The 18,537-nt window shown below is 41.4% G+C and overlaps 1 protein-coding gene across 3 annotated transcripts; it reads left to right on the forward strand.

The window, feature by feature from the left end:
* The first annotated feature begins 55 nt into the window (after window positions 1-55).
* On the forward strand, window positions 56-11,554 carry Clk1 (CDC like kinase 1). 3 transcript variants are annotated; one of them, XM_005070611.4, is made up of 13 exons: window positions 56-203; window positions 2,300-2,461; window positions 3,194-3,419; window positions 4,324-4,414; window positions 4,801-4,867; window positions 6,663-6,779; window positions 6,863-7,029; window positions 8,991-9,085; window positions 9,169-9,298; window positions 10,002-10,084; window positions 10,408-10,487; window positions 10,754-10,844; window positions 11,219-11,554. In XM_005070611.4, exons 2-13 carry the CDS (start codon window positions 2,301-2,303, stop codon window positions 11,363-11,365), a joined length of 1,455 nt encoding a protein of 484 aa, XP_005070668.1. In that variant the 5' UTR covers window positions 56-203; window position 2,300; the 3' UTR covers window positions 11,366-11,554. The 3 variants fall into 3 exon arrangements, with proteins under 3 accessions (XP_005070668.1, XP_021083108.2, XP_040609511.1); XM_021227449.2 differs by lacking the exons at window positions 56-203; window positions 3,194-3,419; window positions 4,324-4,414 and having other exon boundaries at window positions 2,334-2,461; XM_040753577.1 differs by lacking the exons at window positions 56-203; window positions 2,300-2,461; window positions 4,324-4,414 and having other exon boundaries at window positions 3,280-3,419.
* The last annotated feature ends 6,983 nt before the right edge of the window (window positions 11,555-18,537 follow it).

An 18,537-nucleotide genomic window follows, 5' to 3' on the forward strand; every position in this document is an offset into this window, starting at 1 on the left:
CTCCCCTACCCTCTCGGGACGGACCCGCGCATGCGCACTCAGGGCAGGGAAGGCCCCGCCCCTTCACGTCACCAGTGTTTTCGAGAAGAATCTTGCGCTGCGGCTGTGGTCTCCATTTTGTGCAGGGAGCTCGTCGCGGTCGTTGTGCCCTTTCACCGTCGCCTTGCGAGCTTTGCGCCCGAGGTTGGAGTCTCTGCGGAAAGGTAAGACGCAGTGTCTGTCGGGGCCCCCTGGTGTCCTGGCGCGGCCCGCCGCCTGCTCCTTTGACTTCTCTGGGTGTCTGCGCGTCGACCCCGCTTCGGCCCTTCGGGGCAGAGCCACACGCCGCGGCCTCTGCTCAGCCCTGCGGATCTCCGGTTTCTGGCTGGTGTTGGGGACGGTGTCCGCCGCCGGGACGTCGTGAGCGAGGGCGGCCCGGCTGCCAGGCCTGGCGACAGCGGCCGCACCTAAGATGGCGGTGGCGAAGGCCGCCCGCGCTCGCCCGGCGGAATGGCGCCGCCAGGGCGCGGCCGGCGCCTCGCTGCTCGCAGGAGCGGTTCTGCTCCCCGTGGTGGCGAAGGAAGCAGATTTAGGAGCCCGAGGACAGAGGTGGCACTACACAGTTTGGGTGCTGGTTTTCTTTGGTTAATTTGAAGCCAGAGGTCTTTTGTTACCCAGGCGGGACCCACAAGCTGATGTGATCCTGTCGGCGGTGGGCGCTATGGGGACAGCTTGGAGACTTCCACCAAGGCAAAGCCCGGCTTCGACGAAGAAAAGGATTCAGAGGCAGCCAGTATAAAGCAAAGCTGAGCTTACTAGTTAAACAGAACGCGTCCAGAAGAGTAAAGCACAGGGACAGCGCTTGTCAGATTAAAAATTGCTCTTACAAAAATGGGCTTAGGATTTAGGTGGATCCCGAGATTGTGAAATCCTTTTTGTTTTAAACAGGGCTCAAAGGGTGTACTTTGGGTTTTTTTTTTTTTTTTTTTTTTTTTTGGTTTTTCGAGACAGGGTTTCTCTGTGGCTTTGGAGGCTGTCCTGGAACTCACTCTGTAGACCAGGCTGGCCTCGAACTCACAGAGATCCGCCTGCCTCTGCCTCCCGAGTGCTGGGATTAAAGGCGTGCGCCACCAACGCCCGGCTCAAAGGGTGTACTTTGTAACAGTGTTAAAAGTTAATACTTTTTTTCCTTTGTGAACATGAGCTGTACAATTTACTCTTTAAGGGACATTGTTTACCTTTAGGGAACAGGAGAGGGTGCCCTTACCAGTATGGATCATCTCCATTCTAAGTAAACAGTTTTTCGTCGTCGTCACGGACAGCCCTGTAAGTTAATTGGCCTTGTTAGTGATGCCTGAAGTATGCTGACTCAGCATAAGACAGACCAGTTCCGCATACACTCATAAGGAACCTTTTTCCTTCTCGGGCTCCCATATTTCCATGTTTTTCCTGTCTCACTTTGCTAGTCAACATTCCAGCAGACACCACAGACATTTATTTGAAGGAGCATTTGAAAATGAGGTTATCTGCCAGACAGCATTTTTACTGCCTTTGTAACAAACTTACGGTAACGTCTAAACAGATACAAAATTTAAAAAAATTAGTTAGGGTTAGTTGCTGTTGTATTGAGGGAGATTTGTTCCTGGTATGAACTGAATCATGTGAACCTGTAATTTGTGCTTCTGGAAGGTTGGCTGGTAAAAATTTTCCATAACTTATATAGAAATCTCTTTTTCTACTTTTATAAATTTGGGCGTGGTGAGAACAAGGTAGAAGATCTGAATAAAATTCAGATTCCAGAATCTGAGACAAGCAATAATTTTATATGATTTTTTCAGATACTTAACAATAATTTCAGAACTTGGATTTAAAATGAAAGGTCAAGCCTGGCAGTGGTGGTTGATGCCTTTAATCCCAGCACCTGGGAGGCAGAGGCAGGTGAATCTCTGAGTTTGAGGCCAGCCTGGTCTACAGAGTGAGTTCCAGGACAGTCTCCAAAATAATACAGAGAAACAGTGTCTCAAAAAACAAAAGAAAGAAAGGTCAATGCTGGGCATGATAATGCCTTTAATACCAGTACTCCAGAGGCAGAGACAGGCAGGCAGCTCTCTGAGGTCAAGGCCAGCTTGGTCGATAGAAGATAGATAGATAGATAGATAGATAGATAGATAGATAGATAGATAGATAGATACCGATCGAATCATAGAAGTAACATAGACCTTAGGGGAAGGAACCAAAAAAATTTAGTGTGAATTTGCAAAGAAAGCTTTTACTAAACACAGAAATCCAATTAACTAGGGAAATTTTGTCTTTTTTGTAGAATGAGGCATTTAAAGAGAACTTACTATCCTGACTGGAATGAAAGAGATTGGGATTATGGACCGTGGTGGAACAGCAGCAGTCATAAAAGACAAAAGAGATCACACAGCAGTGGTCGAGAGCATAAGCGATGCAAATATACTCACTCCAGAACAACCGATAGGTAAGAAGGGCTGTTAAGGGCTGGGAATGGCTTGTTAGAGCTTTTGCAGGGGATAGTTTGGTCCCAGCAGGCACACTACCACTATCACCTGTATGTAACTCCAGCTCTTGGGCACCTGGTGCCCTCTCCTGCATTCATAAGTACTGCCCTATTAAAACTACATCTTGGGACTGGAGAGATGGCTCAGAGGTTAAGAGCACTGACTGCTCTTCCTGAGTTCAATTCCCAGCAACCACATGGTGGCTCACAACCATCTACAATTCAATCTGGTACCCTCTTCTGATACGTAGGCAGAACACTGTATATGTAATAAATAAATAAATCTAAAAAAAAAGAAAACTACATCTTAACAAGGCGTGGAAAATAAAGTCTAAGCCTTTAATACCAGAGGCAGAAGCAGGTGGATCTCTTGAGTTCAAGGTCAGCCTGGCTTATACAGTGAGTCCCAGGACAGCTAGAACTGTGTAGCCAGAAAAAAAATACACTTTTGGCCTGGGACTGTGTAGCCAGATGTAGAATGTTTGCCTTTCATGCATGCAGCCCTGGGGGCCATTTAACTGATATCACTAACTTGAATAATCAAGGGATTACTGAAGGACTTTAGTTTAATGATAGAATACTTAACTTTGGCAAAGGCCTCAAGTTCAGTCCTTACACTGCAAAGAGAACTTGGGAATTCAGTGTTGAGTTTTTTGTTGTTGTTTTTGTATAAGTTAAACTTGTCTCTTGTAGCTATTATCTGGGAAGCAGATCCATAAATGAGAGAGAGTATCATAGTCGACGCTACATCGATGAATACAGGAATGATTACATGGGATGTGAGCCAGGCTATTACTATGGAGAGCATGAAAGCAGATATCAGAATCATAGTAGCAAGTCCTCTGGTAGAAGTGGAGGGAGCAGCTACAAAAGTAACCACAGGGTTCACCACCGTACTTCCCATCATCGTTCACTTGGGGTATGAGCACTTTTTATTTCCTATGGAGAACAAGAAGCAAATTTGTGTTTGAAAAAAAATGAGGATAATTACACACTACAGCTCTAGCTTGCAGGAATAGTCTTTCAGTATTTGTGCACTGCATAGGAAATCATGAAAACAATGTATATTTAGTTCTGTAATAGATTAATGTTAGCTACTGATTGCCAATATATTAGTAGAGGGGGTAACAAGGTATTCAAAGATTTTCTTAATGCTGTTTTAAGAAATCTTATTTTGTAAGTTCAGTCAGTTTATCACGAAGAAGTAGGTATTTTGTGAGGGTTAGTTATGAATTTAACCTGTTCTGTAATCTTTTTCTCATTAAACAAACTACAGATTTGAACTTAATGGTTTGTGTATTAATTTGGGAATCATATCAGATGACATTTTAAATGCTATAATGTTATATACCAAATCTTTTTTCCTCCCAAAATTAGGACTATGGTTTTACTGTTTTAATACTGATTTTCTTAGTAAGGGAATCTTAATTTGGCCACGGTGTACTACAAATAAATGTATTCTACAGTTTTGTAGCATTAAATTAGGACACTAGAAACTTAAAATATGTTTCAGTGAATGCTACAGATAAGCAATTTTTTAAAAGAAAAACAATTGTGTTTATGTTTTGTTGCATTACCATTTTGAGCATCTTATCTGAAAATCTGTTCCTTGCCATGTTTTTCTCCTGTTAACATAAACTATGTGCCCTGTGAATTTCTGGGGACTGAATTTGAAATTGCTCCTGCCAACCGTTTGTGTGGCCTGGCGTGTATCTGAATTCCTGAATATCTCCCCGCTGAATGAATTTCGTATTCTGCCCTGAATTCACTCGGGTATATTGATTGGCTGGATGATCTTGGTGCCGCCCACTTGACGTTTCCAGAAGAGTCACCGAAGGAAAAGAACCAGGAGTGTAGAGGATGATGAGGAGGGTCACCTGATCTGTCAGAGTGGAGACGTACTAAGTGCAAGATGTATAGAATATTTTTCAACACTTATTAACTTTTCAGATAGCATAATCTATATGTACATATAGATTAAGATTTCAGGGATTTGGAAATCTTTGTTCTTTCTGTTCTTTTGTTTTCATTTCTTTTGGTGGGAGGGGATTGTGTCTTTGCTTTCTTTAAAGTTTTAATATTTGTTGTACAGAAATTCCAGAGCAGTAAATCAAGTAAATGAAATTAGCCTGAGAATGAAATCAGTTCTAAGAATAGCTGTATGTTTTTGGATGATGATGGATGATAAATAATTAGTGATCAGAAAATTTGTAGAATCACCTAGAGTAATCTGCATTGATAGCATTTAAGTACATTGTTTCTACTTCTTGTTCTGAGTGAAATTTGTTTCTCTCTTTTAGATGAAATTGTTAATACTTTAGGTGAAGGTGCTTTTGGAAAAGTTGTGGAGTGCATCGATCATAAAGTGTAAGTTTCAAGAAGATTAAATTGAGTTCTTTGTAGAGAATTGGTTTAGCTGATAGCCATTTAACCTTTTGGCCTGGGTCTTTTGACTTATGTATAAGAAATTCATAGGTAAAGGTGCTTTCCTATTATTTGATAGTTCTGAGCTTAGGGTCTTACTGTGCAGGCCTGGAACTCAACAGAAATCCTATTTCCTTGAGTGCTGGGATCAAAGGTGTATACCATAACACCAGTACTTTTTTTTCCTCAAGACAGGGTTTCTCTGTATTGTTTTGGAGGCTGTCCTGGAACTTGCTCTGTAGATCAGGCTGGCCTCAAACTCACAGAGATCCACCTGCCTCTGCCTCCCAAGTGCTGGGATTAAAGGTGTACACCACCAATGCCTGGCTTTTTTCTTCTACTTTTTTTTTTTTTTTTTTTTTTTTTGCCTCTAGTACTTCTTAAGCAAAGCCAACTAAGTAATACTCAGCCCCCTGACTGGGGGAGGGGGACAGAAAGCTTAGTTCCCAGCAGCACCAAAGGGTGTAAGGAGAGAGACTTGGTTTTGCTTTAAAGAAAGTCATAATGAGTTCTGGTGACAGTCAGGACTGATGATGACTCTTGTAGGTGGGAGTCACAGGTGTAGGTATTTATGTCCATCAAACCCTCAACTCATGCTGTTGTTGGTAGTCAGACCCAGGGATTCAGCATGCTGGTAATGTTTTCAGATTTCTAATTGTTTGTGTGCACCATGCATGAATATGAGTTAGGGGCTAGAAGAAGGTGTCCCTACAGGTGGTTGTGAGCTGCCCATTGTGGGGTACTGGAAATTGAGCTCTGGATTTCTATAAGAACGGCACATGCTGTTAACTGCTGAGCAATCCTTCAGCCCCCAAGTAATGCTTTTAGTCGTAGATTTGTTTTTGTGGGGTTTTTGTTTGTTTTGGCAGCTTTTTATTTTTTTCTTCCTCCTGAATAAATGAAACGTTTGTGTTTCATCCTGGGATAAGAGATGGCTCAGCCATTAAAGGCTAGGCTCACAACCCAAACTATAAGATATGGGGCCTTTTTTATACAGAACAACCACTTTTATTGATTAGCTATAGATGTCCTGCCCTGGGAATAGCAGAAACTTTTCTAAATGAGTTGAGTTGGAAGAAGCTGTAAGTCGTCAACTTTTATGAAAACTTGGAGGAGTATTTGAGATAGTACTTGACTTGGGTGAGCATCATAAGAAAAAAGTAACTACATTTGTTTTGAGTCTTAGGAAGTAGATTTAGGTAGTGCTATCTCAACATCATATTAACCTAGACTGTTCTTGCATAATATTCTTTAGGTAAAGGAACAAAGGTTAACTCACGAGTTGTGATACATACAGTTAAAGTCATTGTTATCTACTGATGGTAGAATTACTGATTCTAGCCGGGCGCTGGTGGCTCACGCCTTTAATCCCAGCACTCGGGAGGCAGAGGCAGGCGAATCTGTGAGTTCGAGGCCAGGCTGGACCTACAGCCTCCAAAACAATACAGAGAAACCCTGTCTCGAAAAACCAAAAAAAAAAAAAAAAGAATTACTGATTCTATTACAGTGAAAGGTTATTTGTGTTGCTTAGGTTTAAAAGTTGCAGTATCTTTTTTTCTTTTTGAGACAGTGCCTCTCTATATAGCCCTGGCTATCTTAGAACTCTATAGACCAGGCTGGCCTCAAACTCCCATCCTACTGCCTCTGCCTCCAGAGTGCTTGGGATTAAAGGCATATGCCACTGGACCCCATGTTGGATATCACCTTTTTAATTTAGAGTTTTTATTCTCTCTAACAGGGGCGGTAGACATGTAGCAGTAAAAATAGTAAAAAATGTGGATAGATACTGTGAAGCAGCTCGATCAGAAATACAGGTTCTGGAGCACTTAAATACAACAGATCCCCACAGTACTTTGTAAGTATCAAATTAAAACATGGGAAGTTGTTTCAGAAAGGTTTGAATTGTAAGCTCTAATGAGTTATTTTTCATGTTTATAGCCGCTGTGTCCAGATGTTGGAGTGGTTCGAGCATCGTGGTCACGTTTGCATTGTGTTTGAGCTTCTGGGTCTTAGTACTTATGACTTCATTAAGGAAAATGGTTTCCTGCCATTTCGACTGGATCATATTAGGAAGATGGCATATCAAATCTGCAGATCTGTAAATTGTAAGTTCTTGGCACACCTTCTCAAACTTGTGAGACTAATTTCAGAGTAATTTGGATCTTTATAGCTGAGCAGTGGTGGTGTATGCATTTAGTCCCAGCACTCAGGAAGCAGAGGCAGGCAGATTTCTGAGTTCAAGACTAGCCTGATTTACAAGAGCTAGTTCAAGGACAGCCTCAAAGCCAGAGAAACCTGTCTCCAAAAAAAAAAAAAAAAAGACACCCCCCCCATCCTCTGATATTTGGGGCTGGAGAGATGATGGCGGCTCAGAGGTTAAGAGCACTGGCTAGCCGGGCGTTGGTGGCACAAGCCTTTAGTCCCAGCACTCGGGAGGCAGAGGCAGGCGGATCTCTGTGAGTTCGAGGCCAGCCTGGTCTACAAGAGCTAGTTCCAGGACAGCCTCCAAAGCCACAGAGAAACCCTGTCTCGGAAAACCAAAAAAAATAAAAAAATAAAAAGAGCTCTGGCTGTTCTTCCAGAGATTATGAGTTCAATTCCCAGCAACCAAATGGTGGCTCACAACCATCTATAATGGTGCCCTCTTCTGGTGTGCAGGCATACATGCAGACAGAACACTGTATATGTAATAAATCTTTAAATAAAAATGAGAACCTAGGCTGGGTGGTGGTGGTGCATGCCTTTAATCCCAGCACTTGGGAGGCAGAGGCAGGTGGATCTCTTGAGTTCGAGGCCAGTCTTGTCTACAGAGTGAGTTCCAGGACAGCCTCCAAAGAAATGCAGAGAAACCCTGTCAACAAAAAAACAAAGAGAACCTAGTGGAGGTAGGGGCTGTATAGTTTGCAACTTTTTTTTCTGTCCCCATCACCACAGAAGATAGAAAAATGAATTTTTTTTTTCTGGTTTTCCGAGACAGGGTTTCTCTGTATTGTTTTGGAGGCTGTCCTGGAACTCACTTTGTAGACCAGGCTGGCCTCGAACTCACAGAGATCCGCCTGCCTCTGCCTCCCAAGTGCTGGGATCAAAGGCGTGCGCCACCAACGCCTGGTGGAAAAATGAATTTTAATATGGACTTTAAAAGCCTGGCCTGAGAGTACAGATTTTGGGGGGTGGGGAGATTGCAATGTTGTAAAAAGATTGAAAGCTTGTTAGGAATGTGTTAAAAATGATGTGGCACATGCCTTATTTCCAGTATTCAAGAGTAAAGAGGCAGGAGGATCTCTTGAGTTTGAGGCCAATCTGGTTTACAGTGAGTTGAGGATATCCAGGGCTATATCAAGAAACCCTATCTAAAAAGTTCAAAAGAGTTAAGCCGGGCGTCGGTGGCGCACGCCTTTAATCCCAGCACTTGGGAGGCAGAGGCAGGCGGATCTCTGAGTTCGAGGCCAGCCCGGTCTACAAAGTGAGTTCCAGGACAGCCTCCAAAACAATACAGAGAAACCCTGTCTTGAAAAACCAAAAAAAAAAAAGTTCAAAAGACTTAAGGTACATCTGATGACTAATTGGTAGTATACTGTATAGTTTGGGCAGTGACTTGCCATGTACACCCTTAGGTTCAATCTCTAGAGGAGAGAAATGATTAAGTATGAAATAAGATTTAGTTGATAATAGGTCTTTAGTGTTTAATTCCTTGAATAGTATTATCAGGCATGGAAAGCTAGGAATGTCTTTAGTTTGTAGAGTGCTTGCTTCACATGTACATAGCCTTGGGTTTGCTCTCTAGTGCCATATAAACTAGGCATGGTGGTGCATGCTTGTAATTCTAGCCATTAGTAGATGACAAAAAGGTCAGAGTTATAAGGATGCTTATGGTTTTGTATCTGATTCAAGGACAGCCTGGAATACTATGTTAGACCCTGCCGAAACACCTGGGTGTGAAGATTTTTTAATGCAACAAATCTTAACTTGTATTATCATGTTTTGTTATGTGCTGAGATTATAGGCATCTGTTTTTGTTGCTTTGATATTTGGGACTATAGTAATAACTCTTTGTACTTCTTTCTAGTTTTGCACAGTAATAAATTGACTCACACAGACTTAAAGCCTGAAAACATCTTATTTGTTCAGTCTGACTACACAGAGGCTTATAATCCCAAGATGGTAAGTCCTTATGACATTGTTATGGTACTAGTGAATACTTTGTTTCAACAGTTTGCCTTTATAACTTGTCACATGATTTTCAGAAACGTGATGAACGTACCGTAATAAATCCAGATATTAAAGTTGTTGACTTTGGAAGTGCGACATACGATGATGAACATCACAGTACACTGGTATCTACAAGACATTATAGAGCACCTGAAGTTATTTTAGGTCAGTACTTGTTATGTTTAAACAGTCCATATTGCTTTATTGTAGCCAGTATTACATGTATAGTTTTGGGTATTATTTGTATGACTTTTGTGACTAGGGAATGTACAGCTCTTGCCTAACTTGCCAAGGCCCTTAGCCTAGTACCCAGAATTATCACCAAAAAAAAAAAGTGTTAGAATTTATGTTAAGTATCTTCAAATTGCTACACATGGTAGATTCCTTGAGTTAGAAGCTAGTCTGGGCCACATACTGAGATCCTCTTTAAAAAACAAAAACCTTGAAATCTTAACTAAACAGCTGTGGAGCCAAGAAGTGGCTTAGCCTTTAAAAATGAGATTGTGTTGTAACTATCCAGACAACCCAGATGTGATGTGTCTATGATCTTGGCACCTGAAGGCTGAATCAGGAAATCCTTCTCAAGACTAATATGAGCTACTATCCAGAGTCTGCTTTGAAAAATGTATTATGTACCATGCACCAAAGTGTGTCTGTGAGGCTGGTGTAGTCTAATGCTCCTGGGGTGTTGTGAACAAAAGTCAGAATGTAAGATTAAAGCAAGCATCTTACAGTTAAGGCAGGGCATCTCGCTAAGTTGAGAACTTGACAGTTTTGCTAATGTGACTTATTTTTTAATTATATGCTAAAACGTTTTTCAGAAATATTGAAGTTTCTCCCCTGACATTGATTGTGCTTTGCTTTGCAGCCCTAGGATGGTCTCAACCATGTGATGTCTGGAGTATAGGATGTATTCTCATTGAATATTATCTTGGATTTACTGTTTTTCCAGTAAGTGACAATGGATTCTAGTGACTTTGCATTTTAAAAAGTACTTGTTTGTATAAATAACTACTTTAATTCAAAGAATACATTTACACAATAATGTTTTTTTCTAGTTATAAGTAATTTAGGTAGCTTTACAGATCTTGTATACAGTTGTCATAAACCATTTAACACTGGCAAGCTTCAGGCTTTGATGTTATTATGCTATCTTGTGGCTTCTGAACAGCTGGACTGAACAGAAAGTACTGGATAATAGAATGGAGCATGGTGTATAAATATCATTGGTTAACAAGTGGTTTTTGTTTTGGTTTTTTTTTTTTTTTTTTTAGACTCATGATAGCAGGGAACATTTAGCAATGATGGAAAGGATTCTTGGACCACTACCAAAGCACATGATACAGAAAACCAGGTATGTTTTAATTTTCTAATTGAGTCATGTCCCTTTTAGTGCCGCTGGATTCTGATCAGAATTATAAACAAAACTGGAACTTTCTTTTTCACTTAAACAGCATATTAAATTATTTATTGATGGTAAATAACTTAGTTCTGTTGCTTGGCTAGTTCTAGGAACTCTAGAAAAAGATTTAATCTAGAAAAGTACAGTAGTTCATCTTTGCTAGATATCTTAAACATGGGGAGGTCAACATGGTAAATGTGAATGTTTAACTGTTTTAGGAAACGTAAATATTTCCATCACGATAGATTAGATTGGGATGAACACAGTTCTGCTGGCAGATATGTTTCACGGCGCTGTAAACCTCTGAAGGTAAGCTTGCATGGACTCGTGTTCCCACTTTCCCCTCACTTTTGGAGGGTAGAGACTGAGCCCAGGCCCTAATAGTCTACTGTTGACCTTCATTCCTCCTAGTTTTGCTTTTTGCTGTTTGAGACAGAGTCTTGCTATTATATTAATATGCAGTCCAGGTTAGCCTCGGAATCCCATTAGCCTCCCAGTGCTTGGATTACCAGTGTGCACTGTTGTTTGTACCTGTCTTATTCCCCACTCTACCACCTTCTCTCTAGAAACATTTTAATGGTGGCTTAGAAAAGGAGGCCCAGTAACCTGGCATCCATGATTCTGAAGAGTTTCCTCCTGTTTTTTATGTATAACAGATGGTAAGACATTTCTCTCTGTTTCAGGAGTTTATGCTGTCTAAGGATACTGAACATGAGCTGCTTTTTGACCTCATTGGGAAAATGTTGGAGTATGATCCAGCCAAAAGAATTACTCTCAGAGAAGCCTTAAAGCATCCTTTCTTTAACTCACTTAAAAAACATAGTTTATAAATATTTACAGTGCTCTGAAAGAGATCTTACAGACTGTATCAGTCTAGTTTTAATTACTAAGCTATTTTGTGTAGCTTTGTACATTTCTTACTGATTATATGATTTATTAAATACATGGCCAAGCCAAATAACATTCATATTTCTGTAATTATAGAATGATTCGTTTGGAATAAACTGCTTATGAACTTATAAGTCTGTATAGTTTGTTGTCTTTCTGCAGTCATTTTGTTTCGGGGTGGTTACCCCAACCTCCCCAGACAGGGTTTCTAACAGCGTGTCCCATTACTCTTTAGACCAAGCTGTCTTTGATCTCAAAAAGTCTGAAAGTACTTTATGTGTGTGTTTTTCCCTACATGTATGCCTTGTACCATTTGTGCAAGCCAGAAAAGGGTGTTACAGATTAACTTGCTTTGTGGGTACTGGGAATCAAACCTGGGTCCTCTAGAAGAGCCACCCTTGCTCTTCATTGAATCATCTCTCCAGCCCCAACTTTGTTTACATCTTTAAGGGATTAGAAACTGTTTGGTATGGGGCCGTCTTTCTCTTAGCCAAGGTTGTTTCCTTTAGTGTTCAGAGCTTACTGCTGCTGTGTCCTGGCCAATCTACAGGTATGTTGTATTCTGCTTGTTACTAAAGTCTGTTCCTTCAGGCTAAGAATAAATATCTAGCCATGTTTCTGAATCAAGGTTCCTGTACTGAGGCAAAGTTTTTTGTCTTTATTTTTATGAATGTATACCCTTGCTTATGTTGTAGACACATGTGCAAGTGCCTGTGGAGGCTGGAGGTTGAACATCAGTGGTTCTCTGCTTAGACATCTATAGTTGAGATGGGGTGAGAGCCTGGTGCTTTGCTTTATCTGGGCTTTATGTATGTGGGACACAGCCTCAGTTTTCTGTGGTCATTTTTTGTTTTGGGTTTGACTTTAAAAAAAGGGGGGGGGGCATTGGTGGTACACGTCTTTAATCACACACTGGAAGGCAGAGGCAGGCATATCTCTGAGTTTGAGGCCAGCCCGGTCTACAGGACAGCCTCCAAAACAATACAGAGAAACCCTGTCTCAAAAAAACAAAAAAAAACTTTCAAATTGAGCCAGGCTCAGTACATAAAGATGTTTGCTAATAGGTTGGACAACCTGAGTTTGCCTGATTTCTGGAAACAGTGGAAGGAAGGAGGGAACCAACTCTGGAAAGTTATTTAACTTCTACATGGATACACATGCACAAAATAGTTAAAATGTGACTTAAATGTCTTGGTTTTTTTTTTTTTTGTAATTTAAATTAGAAACAAGGTTGCTTCACATGTCAATTCCAGGTCCCTCTCTTTCCCTCCCCTCCTCCCGTGCCCTCCACCAACTCCCCCAATATCCCCTCATTTTCCCAGGGACGGTGAGGCCCTCCATGGGGGTGTCCACAGTCTGTCATTTCATCCAGGGTAGGGCCTAGACCCTCCCCCAAGAGTTCAGGGTGAGAGTGCATCTCATTGTTGGATGGGAGCCCAAAGTCCATTTGCATACCTGGGATAAATACTGATCTACTACCCAAGGTTCAATAGATTGATTACCTAGGCCTCCTCACTGACACCCACATTCAGGGGGTCTTGATCAGTCCCATGCTGGATTCTCAGGCATCAGTCTGGGATTCAAAAGCTAACCCTTGTCAGGTCAGTTGTTTATGGAGGTTAAACCAGCCCATTCTTAATCCCTTTGATCATCAGTCCTCCCTCTCACTGGATTTCTTGAGTTCAGCTCAGTGCTTAGCCATGGGAGTCTGCCTCTGCTTCCTTCAGCCAATGAATGAAAGTTCTGTTTCCCAGACTCTGGCCATGGGATTGTAGGCTAGCACTCCCCAGATCTATGTCTAAAATCTGTATAAGAGAGTACATGCCATGTTTATCTTTTTGTGACTGAGTTAACCTCGCTCAGGATGGTTTCTTCTAGTGCCATCTATTTGCCTGCAAATTTCAGGATTCCATTGTTTTCTTTCTGTAAACGTACCACATTTTCTCTATCCACTCTTTGGTTGAGGGGCATCTAGGTTGCTTCCAAGTTCTGGCTATTACAAATAATGCTGCTATGAACATAGTGGAACAGACATCCTTGTATGAATGGGCATCTTTTGGATATACCCCTAAGAGTGGAGTTGCTGGGTTTTGTGGTAGGTTTATTCCCATTTTTCTGAGGAATCTCCATACTGATTTCCAAAGTGGCTGTACAAGTTGGCACTCCCACCAGCAGTGGAGAAATGTTCCCCTTTCACCACAACCTCTCCAGCATAAATTGTCCTTGGTGTTTTTGATTTTAGCCATTCTGACAGGAGTAAGATGGTATCTCAGAGTTGTTTTGATTTGCATTTCCTGGATGGCTAAGGATGTTGAGCACTTTCCCAAGTGCCTCTCAGCCATTTTAGACTCCTCTATTGAGAATTCTCTATTTAGTTCTGTAGCCCACTTTTTAATTGGATCCTTTGGTGTTTTGGAGACTTGCTTCTTAAGTTCTTTGTAAATTTTGGAGATCAACCCTCTGTCAGATATGGGGTTAGTGAATATCTTTTCCCATTCTGTGGGCTGCCTTTTTGTCTTGCTGTGTCCTTTGCCTTACAGAAGCTTCTCAGTTTCTGGAGGTCCCATTTATTAATTGTTGATCTCACTGTCTGTGCTACTGGTATTATGTTCAGGAACCTGTCTCCTGTACCAATTTGTTCAAGGATACCACCCACTTTCTCTTCTTAGAGGTTCAGTGTGGTCTTTGATCCATTTGGACTTAAGTTTTGTTCATGGTGATAGACATGGATCTATCCACATTCTTCTACATGCCAGCATCCAGTTATGCCAGCACCATTTGCTAAAGATGCTTTCTTTTTTCCATTGTGTATTTTTAGCTTCTTTGTTGAAGATCAGATGTTCATACATGTGTGGGCTACTATCAGGGTGTTCAATTCGATTCCATTGGTCTACCTGTCTATTTTTGTGCCAATACCAAACTGTTTTCAGGACTACAACTCTATAATTGAGCTTATGGTCGGGGATGATGATGCCCCCAGATGTACCTTGGTTGAGTAAGGTTGTTTTGTCTATCCTGGGTCTTTTGTTTTTCCATACAAAATTGATTATTGGTCTTTCAAGGTCTGTGAAGAATTGTGCTGGTATTTTAATGGGGATTGCATTGAATCTGTAGATTGCTTTTGGCAGGATTGCCATTTTTACTACATTGATCCTACCTATCCAAGAGCATGGGAAATCTTTCCATTTTCTGAGGGCTTCTTTAATTTCTTTCTTTAAAGACTCAAAGTTATTGTATTGTAATACAGGTCTTTCACTTGTTTGGTTAGCGTTACCCCAAGGTATTTTATGTTGTTTGTGGCAACTGGAAATGGTGATTTTTCTCTTTCTTTCTCAGCCCTTTTATCATCTGTATATAGTAGGGCTACTGATTTTCTTGAGTTGATCTTGTAGCCTGACACTTTGCTGAAGGTGTTAATCAGCTGTAAGAGTTCCCTGGTAGAGTTCTTTGGGTCATTTATGTAAACTATTATATCATCTGCAAATAGTGAAAGTTTGACCTCTTCCTTTCCAATTTGTATCCCCTTTGTTGGGGAAGTCCTGTGTATTTGTCAATAAAGCACTGTTGGCCAATAGCGAACTAAGATAGGTGGGTCTAGGAGTCCAGAAGCATTCTGGAAAGGAGAAACACAGAGAGTCAAGATATAACGCCATGGGGTAGGACGCCTGAAAAGTTCTCCGGTAAGAGAGATACTTAGATTAACAATTATGGGGTAATTACTTAAGTCAAAGCTAGCCAGTAAGAAACAAGCAAGGCCAACAGCTTCATAATTAATATAGCCTCCTGTGTGTTTATTTGGGACTGATGCGGCTCTGGAACCAGGCTGGTGGGAAGGCTTCTTTCAAGGAAAAGGTTTCCCTTTACACCCCTTGATCTTCTTTTGTTGTTGTATGGCTCTGGCTAGAACTTCAAGTACAATATTGAAAAGGTATGGAGAGAGTGGGCAGCCTTGTCTTGTTCCTGATTTTAGTGGAATTGGCTGTTGGTTTCCTGTATATAGCTTTTATTATGTTTAGGTACGTTCCTGTTATCCCAGATCTCTCCAAGACCTTTATCATGAAGGGGTTTTGGATTTTGTCAAATGCCTTTTCTGCATCTAGTGAGATAATCATGTGATTTTTCAGCTTGTTTATATGGTGGATTACATTGATGGATTTTCATATGTTAAACCATCCCTGCATCCCTGGGATGAAACCTACTTGATCATGGTGAACGATAGTTTTGATGTGTTCCTGGATCCGATTTGCCAGTATTTTATTGAGTATTTTTGCATCAATGTTCATGAGGGATATTGGTCTGAATTTCTCTTTCTTAGTTGTGTCTTTATGTGGCTTGGGGACCCAAGGTTATTGAAGCCTTGTAGAAAGAGTTTGGCAAAGACCCTTCTGCTTCTATTGCATGGAATACTTTGAGAAGAATTGGTATAAGCTGTTCTTTGAATTTCTGGTAGAATTCTTCACTGAGGCCATCTGGACCTGGGCTTTTTTTGGTTGGGAAACTTTTGATGACTGCTTCTATTTCCATAGGGGTTATAGGTCTATTTAAATTGCTTATCTGTTCTTGATTTAATTTTGGCAATTGATATCTATCAAGAAAATTGTCCATTTCCTTTAAATTTTCGAATTTTGTGGAGTACAGGTTTTCAAAGTATGACCTGATGATTCTCTGAATTTCCTCAGAGTCCGTTTTTTTTTAAAGATTTATTTATTTTCATGTAGCTTCATGTACAACTTTATGCCAGAAGAGGGGATCAATCCCATTATAGGTGGTTGGGAGCTACCATGTGGTTCCTGGGAATTGAACTCAGGCCCTATGGAAGAGCAGCCAATGCTGCTGAGCCATCTCCCCAGCCCCAGAGTCCGTTGTTATGTCCCCCTTTTCATTTCTGATTTTTTAATTTGTGTGTTCACACTCTGCTGTTTGATATGTTTGGACAAAGGTTTGTCTATCTTGTTGATTTTCTCAAAGAACCAACTCTTCGTTGCATTGATTCTCTGTATTGTTTGTCCTAGTTCTGGTCCCGTGGGTGGAGAAGGAGACCAGGAATCTGAGGTGCTTAGTCTCCCACCTGGTCCCCTGGTCCCTTTGGTGGAAGAGAAGACCTGGGATCTGGGGTGCTTGGCTCCCACTGGGATGGGAAGCTCTGTGGGAGTCCAAATGTCTTGGTTTTAAGACTTGCAGATTTTGCAGATCCTCTCCTGCTACCAAGAGGATTCCAACCACAGAGTCCACTCCCTACAGGTAAACCTGAGTCCTAGCTACTTCACAAGTTTGTGGAGACCCTGCCTCAAGGCAGTAAGGCGGAGCCAGATAGAGCAAGACACTCTACAGCCTGCTTTGACCTCTACATGGGTGTGCACGAAAACCACACACAGCACCAAAACCCTTGTTTCCTAGGCATACCACTCCTATGGTTTATACTGATAAATCAAGATCATGACTGTATTGTTACATGAAAAACTGAACTTCAATGGCTTACATTCTACATGGGAAAGGGTACCCATATTTTCTGACTGATATTTTGTAGTAGTTTCTGGAATCCAATTTTGGTTGTGGATATTTTTGTAGCGTAAGGTATGCTAAACACTGTTGAACTGTACTTCAACCTCAAGAGTCTTAATTTTTTGTTTTGTTTTGTTTTTTTGTTTTTCGAGACAGGGTTTCTCTGGTTTTGGAGGATGTCCTGGATCTAGATCTTGCAGACCAGGCTGAACTAGCTCTCATAGACCAGGCTGGTTTCGAACTCACAGATCTACCTGCCTCTGCCTCCTGAGTGCTAGGATTAAAGGGTTTGGTTTTTTTGTTGTTTGTTTTTTTTATTACACTGGCTTTCTCTTCCAGAGGTCCTGAGTTCAATTCCCAGCAACCAGTTGGTGGTTCACAACCATCTACAATGAGATGTGGTGCAATCTTCTGACAGGCATACACATTAGCAGTACACTGTATGTATAATAATCTTTGAAAAAAATTATAGTTAAGAGACTACAGAGATGGTTCAGTGGTACTGCCTGTTTTTGCAGAGGACCAAGGCTGATTACTAACACAAAGGCTCAATGGTAAAATAAAGAATTACATTTGAGGCCAGATACAGTGTAATTGTCTTTGATTCCAGCACTTGAGAGGCAAGGCATGTGGATCTCATGGTCAAGGCCAACCTTGTCTACATTGGCAGTTGCAGGCCAGCAAGGGCTGAATAGTGAGACCTGTCTCAATAGTAAACAGCAAGATGGCTCAGTAAAGTTCAACTCACAAGACCAACATGGAGAGAAGTGACTTTCACACGTACACTAATGGGGCACACAAGCATTTGCATGAGTGCGGGCACGTGACGTGCACAAGCACGTAGAAACAAAAAGCCATCAAGTGGGGAGACAGTCTTTAAGAGACCAAGCCCTTACTTAAATCTATGGGATTTCAGGGTAATTCAGATATAGTAAGAAATCGCCATTACTATGTCAGTGAATACAACTGTGGGAAACTCCTACTTTTTATACTGGTGTAGGTATGCTAGACAAGTGCTCCACCATTTGGTGTGCTCACCAGCCAGCTTATTTTCAAGTGGGTACTGAAATGGATTTTTCTGAAATAGGACACCAATAATATTTGCTAATTATAGCAACTGGAATCCACTACACAACCATGAACATTCAAATTTCACGAGTCTCATAAATTTTCACTTCCTTGGGATAATTTGCCAAGGAATTCTGAAGCTTTTTCCTTCCACCTTTCCTAGATGTAGCACTCACACCCAACAGACAAGGCTCCCTTGCTAGGCTACAGCCTGCCAGTTACACCAAGGTGGCCAATGAATGGGAATGTCCGTCTGCATGCTGTGAATGTTTCTCCTATTGGCTGATGAATAAATGCTGATTGGCCAGGAGCCAAGCAGGAAGCATAGGCAGAGCTACCGGACTAAGAAAAGGCTAGGAAGAGGAAGACAGAGAGGAATTGCCAAAGAGATGCCATGTAGCTGCCAAAGGAGTAACATGCAGGAGCACTACAGCTAAGCCACAGACTCGTGGCAACACATGGTTTATTAGAAATGAATTAATTATGAGACAGGGAGCTGGAGAGATGGCTCAGCGGTTAAGAGCACTGACTGTTCTTCCAGAGG

The sequence above is a fragment of the Mesocricetus auratus genome, unplaced genomic scaffold (genome assembly GCF_017639785.1).
Source record: "Mesocricetus auratus isolate SY011 unplaced genomic scaffold, BCM_Maur_2.0 Super-Scaffold_100010, whole genome shotgun sequence".
In the NCBI taxonomy this organism is placed as follows: Eukaryota; Metazoa; Chordata; class Mammalia; order Rodentia; family Cricetidae; genus Mesocricetus; species Mesocricetus auratus.

What these genes read in the sequence shown, in the direction of transcription:
- Clk1 (XM_005070611.4), top strand. Translation starts at nt 2,301, where the DNA reads ATGAGGCATTTAAAGAGAACTTACTATCCTGACTGGAATGAAAGAGAT. An exon ending in GAGTGCATCGATCATAAAGT is followed by an intron (nt 4,868 to 6,662) that starts GTAAGTTTCAAG and finishes TCTCTCTAACAG; the next exon opens with GGGCGGTAGACATGTAGCAG. An exon ending in AATCTGCAGATCTGTAAATT is followed by an intron (nt 7,030 to 8,990) that starts GTAAGTTCTTGG and finishes ACTTCTTTCTAG; the next exon opens with TTTTGCACAGTAATAAATTG.